Source organism: Heptranchias perlo, chromosome 5 (genome assembly GCF_035084215.1).
Source record: "Heptranchias perlo isolate sHepPer1 chromosome 5, sHepPer1.hap1, whole genome shotgun sequence".
NCBI lineage: Eukaryota > Metazoa > Chordata > Chondrichthyes > Hexanchiformes > Hexanchidae > Heptranchias > Heptranchias perlo.
Genome location: NC_090329.1, coordinates 53,212,468 through 53,220,753, shown reverse-complemented (window position 1 = coordinate 53,220,753; position 8,286 = coordinate 53,212,468). Strand labels below are relative to the sequence as shown.

General features: G+C 39.7%; 1 protein-coding gene across 3 annotated transcripts in view; it reads left to right on the top strand.

Annotated features, from left to right (window-relative positions):
• The first annotated feature begins 2,103 nt into the window (after positions 1-2,103).
• Positions 2,104-8,286, top strand: part of osr1 (odd-skipped related transcription factor 1) — a 66,659-nt gene continuing 60,476 nt past the window's right edge. For 2 of the 3 annotated variants that reach the window (XM_067983766.1, XM_067983765.1), the window contains exon 1: positions 2,104-2,426. In XM_067983766.1, the coding sequence (XP_067839867.1) occupies positions 2,315-2,426 (112 nt within the window). In that variant the 5' untranslated portion in view covers positions 2,104-2,314. The remainder of the gene's footprint in view (positions 2,427-8,286) is intronic. The other variant, XM_067983764.1, reaches the window with a different exon arrangement.

The following is an 8,286-nucleotide window of genomic DNA, read 5'->3' as shown; positions in this document are numbered from 1 at the left end:
TCTTGTGCGCTGTTTGCTGCGAGTTTCCAACTCGAGGTGACGTCTGTATATTTACGTTAATTATACTACATTAGAGAATTGTTTGTTTTGCATTACAACTAAAACAACAGGTTATTATGTTACAGGAAAACCGAATGGGTCCTGATTGTGGAAAAAAATGTTTATGTAACGAACTTCGTATCAATTTTTTTTAAAGTACCGATGTTTAATAAATGTCAGAATAAAATTCCCACAAGAGTCTGAACGAATAGAACATCAGTCATAAGAGTGAGAATGCTGTTCTTCACATGATGGTGCCTCACGTGAAACCCGAATAAAACCTCATACAGCACAAACCCTGCTCGACTAAAGCGGTGCATCTCGTAAAAACAAACGTGTCCCCTTCACACTAACATACCATTAATACTTGTTACATTTCACTGGGTACATATATTTTTCATCATTTCCTCTGCATAACGATGTTTTAAATAACCTTTCTTTAGGTCCGTCACCGGGGAGGTTTGGAAAACAAGCTATATAGTTTTATACACGCTTTCATATTTCCTTTGCAAATGTTATATTTCAAGCACAAAACTCCTGCTCGATGCACGGTTTTAAAAAAAAAGCTGTATTCAGATCGAATCTGTTTGACTGTCAGCTGTGAGCCCATGTCAAGGGATGGATGAGGACTTGGATTGTGAAGTGTTTGGAAAGGTGAAGAGTGACGATCCTGATTACCTGGTGTCTTGAATAAAACCAGGCGCACTCTGCTTTCTGGATGAGTCAGTCACACTCGCCTCAAGTCGTGGTTTTTTTTAGATGAAAGAGAGGAGCTGTCAAAAACCGCACTCTTTTTTATCTCCAGGACTACTCGCTGCCGTTACTTTAATGCATTTTAGTTTATTTTTGTTTTAATTATTTGGAAGGGAACAGAGACAAAGGCACAAAATGAGGAAAAGAAAACGGAATGCAAATTGGGAAATGGATGAAAAATATGAAGCAAGGAAATAATAAACGAAAACACAAAAGGAATGATTGTGCCTGAATACAAGAGTGGGGACGGGGTGAGCCACACTTGCCTTCAAGAGACATGTCTCAAAATGTCAAACTAAAAACAAGACTGTCCTCCTCTAATTATTGTATTGACCCTAAAATTTAAACGACTCTAAACGCATTAAAGAGCTTAATATAAAGTTTTCTGATAAACTGACACATCATTAATTATTAAAGAACCCATAGTGCCTGTAACAACACTCCTACATGTGTGGTTTAGATTTCATTAACTGAAATATTTTTTATTTATTTTTTTTCTAACCGCGCCCAGCCTTTTTGATCACTTTTTGTGTGGAAGAAGTTGAATTTGTTCTTTCCCTTGGTGGAGAAACTAAAGACTTTTGTAATCTCTCGGAAAAGAATTTGGTCGAGCAATATTTCTGCCCCATTAATGGAGTTTTACGTTGGACTGGAACTGATCATTTTAGGATTCATTTTACCGAGCAAGACGATTTAGCCTTTCTACGTATGTCTTTAATTTCTTAAAAACCGTGCTTTACAGAACTAATGGTTATCTACAGCTTCCATGAACCTCGGTGTGTCCTTCCCACCATAGCTCCCTGTATCTAATTACAGCAAAAAACCCTCTCTTTTAAATTGATTCATTGCCGATGAAATCACTTTTAGCAGATATCCCAATCTGCTGTGATGTCTCACAGCCCTTTCCTCATATCACTTGTGGTTTGGTGCGAAAAATAAGCTGATGGTTTCAGCGGATTCTTAAAATAGCCCAGTTATCATCTGTGCAACCATCAAGGTCAGAATCTACTGTCTATTTCATTTCGATTGGTGGCCTGGGCGTTTTTTTTCTAGAAGGACGCTGCACATTTGCTTTGAATTAAGTTAATCAGAAAAAGTATTAATGCATCGTTGTCCAAAAGATTTAGGAAACATTGCTACTTTTTTTTAAAAAAAACTTTTATTTTCGTCCCTTAAACCTAAGGCGGCGTAAAAATCCACAGCCCCGGTCTCCCGGGCGATGCTGTGAACCTTTTTGAAAGTTTATTGACTTTTGCTGTCAAAGAAGTTGGTGGGGCCGGCTGGCTGCGCAGTGCGCCTGCGCCGTTCGGGGATTTCTCTCAGGACTCGGTTGAAATAGGAGGTGGATCGAGGGGTCTGGAGGAGTCAGTCTGTGATCGGCATCTCCCTCCGAACAGAAGGCAAGCGGCACCTCTGCCGTTCAAGGACCATCTGACACGGTCCCGATCGCTATTGCCTGGCACCCACCACCCAGCCCCAATACCCCCCTTCGCCGCCGCAGCGCCATCTCCGAGCTCGGAGCATGCCAACTTGGGTATGCGCTTGTGCCACAACCGCCGCCACCTCCACTTCTGCCATTAGTTCAAGCGAGAAAGCGGCGACACTCGCAGCGGCCGAGGAGTTCCCCGGTTCAGGTAATCGCATCGCGTTTCTTTTTATTGATTTGGGAAGAGGGGAAAGTGGCTTGTCTGACGGGAGGAGAGAGAAACAGAGCGTTGGGGGGTTTTGGCTGGGAAAAAAAAATTGACATGTTTCAGAGGCACTTTTTTTGGTTTCAAATTGGACGCTGTCAATTAGACAAAATATAAATGCATTTTGTGTTTTAAAAAGCGAACCGCCCTAATTGCAGGAGCAGTTCTGGGTATCCGGATCCACTTTAGTGAAATTTTACATCTATGTGATATGTTTGTGTAAAGTAAGTTGAACATTTCAACTTGAAAGCCCGAGTGACTGTATTGGTATCGGAGTTTTACTGTACACGGGGTTGTGGGAATGATTATTCTGAAACTGGTTCAACTTGAACCAAGTATAATCCAACATTTGTACCCTGCGCTGAAACTGTAACTCCTCCCAAGCGGCAGTGTACACAGTGCAGCCCCAACTCTCCCATCAGCTATCTCTCTATCTGTGTGCTCGATGCACAAGGAGCACGTTTATTTACACCTCAGCCCAGACACTATTTGGGTTTTAACTGGGCGCGTTAACGCAATGTTTATACACAATATAGAATGAAACTAACCACGTTTCCTCTTTGCTGAGGTCTAGTTGCTATTTTTAGTTGGAAATTATCTTCGCGCATTTTGATCGTATCTCCCTAGACTTTGACAGTGCCCGATAGAACACGTGCAGTAATCCACAGGCTGTATATAAACACATGTGACCCACCTCCAGCACACCTGAACCCACTCGAGCCCACCAGTTGTGTCAGTGGGTAAACCGTGCAGTGAACGCTATCGAATTATTTGAATCGTTTTATTCCCTTTGCTATTTGGAAGTGACATTTGATTTTACCCAACTCGTTCAGATGCAAACGCTCCGTGCTCTGGTGCAGTCCGGGCGATATGACCTCGAACAGCAGACTAGCGTAGCTGAAAGTCGAGTCCGGCTATTGTGTTGTTCCCAGCTGTTTCCGGCGCAGAGTGTAGTTTTCTCCTATTAATTTTAATAGGAAACATTTAATAAGGGGCTTCGGTGCGGTTAATGGGACTGTTATTTAACAGCGTTAAACGCGCGGAGCACGTTTTATTCGCAAACGGCCTTTGGTTTATTTCCACAAACTTAAGGCTCCCAACGTGAGATTTAAGACGAACCGTTAACAATATTTTTTAAAAAGAACAAGAGAGGGGAAATCGAGTTGAATTCCCGAAACCTACAAGTAATCTCCAATTCTTTTATTTCATTTTTCGAATACGATGTTTATGTGAACATGATTATGTGATCGCATTAAATTTGTCAATAACGCAAATCATGTTTTATTATTATGCATTTTAAAAGCCAAATAGTATCCTAACCCATAGGTTAAGATGTTAGAACTGATAAGACAACAGATACCTCCATCACACCATCTTGTGTGTATGGTGCGATCTCAGTGGCCTTTCACTCTCTTATCTGAAGATCAACGATTGAATTTACCGGAAGACCCAAAATATTCTACTTAAAGATACAAGGTGGAAGAAAAACTGTGCCGATCTGTAACTTTGACGATCCTTAGTGAACTCTCACCCAGTTATTTTTGAAATCAGAAGTGTATTGTAATCTGTAAAGTATTATATAAATATTACAATGGACTCGACCATTTCTGTACCCACCTCCCCGAAAATAGGATGCAAAACAGCTGACTGCTGAAACCTGCCCACCTACTTTCCTTCATCCTGTACACAGACTGCACAATGGATTAAAACATTTCCCAAACCCATTTTCCCCTGTTTAAAAGCCATGCATCCATAGTTTACATGTTGAAACTGTTTGTTTGTCTTTCTCCGTGTATTAATCAACATTGCCAGTTGAAAAGTGCTCTGAGCTCTTCGATTCTCCAAACAGTATACTCATTGTGATATTGTGATAATCCGATGAATAATGATGCCCTCGAAGCATTTAGGACATAGATCTAAAAGCAAATACTGATGGATATCTCGCAGCGCGCCCAACCTTCCAATATTCCTATACTCAATTGACAAGTACGTTTCTTATTAGGCTGACATTACCAGGGCGAAATTGCACGGCACTGATAAACGAGGCAGCAGCTCGACCGGGCTGTTGTATTAGTAAAGTGGGGGGGGGGGCGGGGGGGGGGGCAAATGTAGGGAAAGAGATTCTAGACAGATGCACCCTTTCAAGTTTATGGTCCTATTTTGCAGGGTAAATTTATCTTGGCAGAATGAAGTTTGTTTCGATAGAATGTCAGTACACAAGTGGTCTGTTCTCAATTACTCAGCAACCAACCTTTGCTGTTTTTTTTTAAAAAACGTGGTATTTTATTGCGATCGAGGCGAGATAACGCGCCACACTGCTTTAAGATGAAGATAACGATCTGTTTACATTAACGAGAATTCACGTCAGTTAGTCGGCGAAGAATAAACTGCATCCTTCACAAACGATTTTTTTTTAGTGGCCAACGAAACTTTAAACGAAGTATCGTAGAGTTCGATCGATACTTTGCCGTCAGCGGGAAATGAAGAGTCTAGTTTATTCGGCTGCTTGTTTTCATTCTCTTGCAACTCATAATATTAAAATCACCCGTTGCAGTTGCCTCTTGAGGTGTTCAGCAACAGATTTTTGTTTGGGGAGAGAAATGTTCCAGGATACGAGGCTGCTTATCACATTGGGAGGGAAACAGGCCATATTTTAACGTGCCTGCCTTTTCATTACCTCGCTTATATTGATGCTTAATCCCACTGAAAGCTCCGAATACCGACCACTCGTATTAGTTAAGCTTTTGGGCATTGCACGACCGAGCAGCTTGTAAAACGCTGTACCGGTCAGTGCATTTTCCAACTTATTACATTGAGTGTGCGTATCTGGAAGTATATTATTGAATAGCACAGGAGATTAAAGGCACGCAGGATATGATTGTTTATTCCACAATATGGTCTGAATAAAAGTAAAACGGTGAAATCAGATATATGTAGGATCACGTTGATTAGTTTGTTTATATTTATCAATTATATTTGTGACTATAACAACCAAAACTCGTGTTTTTTAAAATATATATATATTGGAGCAAATGTTGAACAAAATCACATTTCCTCTGAAAATCACCTTCTACTGAAAGGCACCAGTTTCTTCGGCCTTTTCGCCAGAGCTCTCCTTGATCCCCCAGAGTTTGTGCTCTTCCTTACGATGGCCTAATTAAAGCTATCAAACTATCTAGGCTATCTTGATTGTCGGGCACAGAATGTTTGAAAACCAATATGTGCCACATTTGTTATGATTATTTGCGCCTTCTAGAGTGTTTTGTGCTGAAATATAGCAGTTGAGCGGTTGCCGAAATTAAGGACTATCTATAAAAAATGCCTATATAATGCTAAAATAAATTTGCTTGTTAGTGGATTAAGAGTTATTTGAATATGCGGGTATTGGATCTTTATTTCGTATATATAAGAGGCAATGAATGTGTGACCCAACTCACCATCCAGTAATAGGCGCGGATACACCTGCTGTACGTAACCATTTGCGGGTCTCTTGAAAGCACATTTATTTTAGAGCTCAGTTTAAAAAAAACTTTAGAAGTGCTGTGGTAAAAAATAACCTCTGCACGTTGGTAAGATGCTGCACTGAACGGTGTATTTACACGATTGCAATCCATTAAGACCTGGATCCTGTGTATTCGCATGACAAGCAATGTATTATGATTGTGGTTACATCAAATATAAGATAATTTCAGGCTAGATGTGATGGACTTCACCCAAGTGATTTACCTACTTGCTTCTCGTAGACTAGTCGCATTATTAGAGACTATCGCTGGGATTGATCAGATTGTTTTTGTAATGGATTCGTGCAGTACACGAAGCATATTCCGAGCGGCGCTGGCGGATATCTCCTCCAGTCCCGAACTTTCGATTACTTGTTCATTTAAACTCTTTCGTTTTGTCGAACGGACTAAACTTCATATAATGCCTATATCTTCTAGTCTGGCTCTCTACGGTCTCCTTGGTCTCTAGTGCTCTAATCTATAGGGAAAAAATAAAAGTTCTATTTACTGTTAGGTATATATATATTTAAAATCTGCATATATGATTTCAATGGGAATTTCAGTCCCGAATGTATTTGTTGACGGGAGATATGAGACGATATTCTTTCTATTGGCCCCCAGAGACCGTACGCAAACGCTATTAAAAGCCAAGCCAACACACAATGTTCCCTGCTGCTTATCTCACCATTGCCGCAGATGCCAGTACATTTGAATGAAGATAAATCAAATGGATTACAGTTTCATCGTAAAGAGTCATCAGTATCTGTCTAAAACTGTAAAATTGAGGTTGGAAATTTTCCAATAAATTAAATGGGACACTTAAGTGGTTAGAGTATTTAAGGGACAGCGATCCGTTCCCCTTTTCTTGTACGTGCCATTTTCATATACGGCTGTATTGTAACAAATTAATTAAGGCACTATGATGTTTTTAATCATTTAAAGATGGTTCTGTGCTTCTATCCCACGGCACAGTAACACAGTAAAGGTCGCGATCAAATATTTTCAATGCTCTCCTTGAAATATTGTCACATTCAGAATCAAATGAAGACTTTTGCAAATAAGTTGAGTGTAAGGATAATAATATATTTTGTTTTAATTAAAGCTAAGGGCAGATATTTGTTGCACTATTAAATTAAATCACTTCGAACCCTATGTCAGGACACAGACTCGTTTGGTTTACGTTTGTTTTCTAATTGACCTTTAATAGACCCACGACCACACTCTATAAAGTTTAATGTTCGTGACAGGCTCCAAATATTTTAATAAGCTCGTTAATAAAGACACATAAGTGATCGGTATGCTATATAGTCGTTTGCCTCAATCCTGTTAACACTTGTAATAACCAACAGGGCACGTACCTTAGTTTCTGAATGTTGCAATCCAGTTAATAAAATAAAATTGGTCCTTTAATTTCAACCAATTACTGTAAGAACAAACGCCATCGGATTGGTTGTGAGACTGAAGTATAGGTTAACATAATAGAGCCTAATCAGCAGCTAATTTAATTACAGATACATAACCCAGCACTGGAACTTCTTTCATCGCGCATACGTTGACAAATTACCCGTGACTAGTTGCACTGAGCGTTATCTGCCATGACTGCTGAGAGTTAAAGGAGATTTCTGGTGTGACTTTTCTTACCAACACTAATGGAAAGTCTCACCAATTAGCAAAGCCAATCTTAGCGAAATGTCACTGTATTTTATTCCGGGTCATTGCAGAGGAATTCCACATGATGTCAGTTCGCTTGGTTTGCCAATTCATTTCAAATGATTTATGCAGATTACTGTTCTGGTTCCCTTACGTGTTTCTTTTCTTTTTTTTCTTAAAGTAAAGACTAAAGTGGTCGTTAATCTCCAGAGCGAAGTAACCATTACGATTATTTCAGCAGTTTCCTAATTTCTTTAAAAAAGTAAATGTTATTTGTTGTCTTCTCAAAGAAAATCTGGAATAACTGACGGGATCTTTCTAATGATCCAAAGTAAAAGTCAATTACTTCTGCGTCATGACCATAAACCGGTAAATCCCTGGTGATCTCAGGACCAGAAAATGCTAATTAGTTGCACCTCACCTTATTTTCCCAAATACGACAACAACTACTCATTTGCACTGATTCATTCGTGTCAAATGTTTAAAGTCACCATCGAAAAAAAACAAGAACACCATATTAGCACCTGAAACACGCAGAAATATCGAATCCCACCGGGTCCTGCAGGCTCCTTCGTAATTCGCATCTGAGATTTAACGTTAACTGTATATTATTTCTGCAGATTTAAGAGAAAAGATGAAGATATATTTAAGAA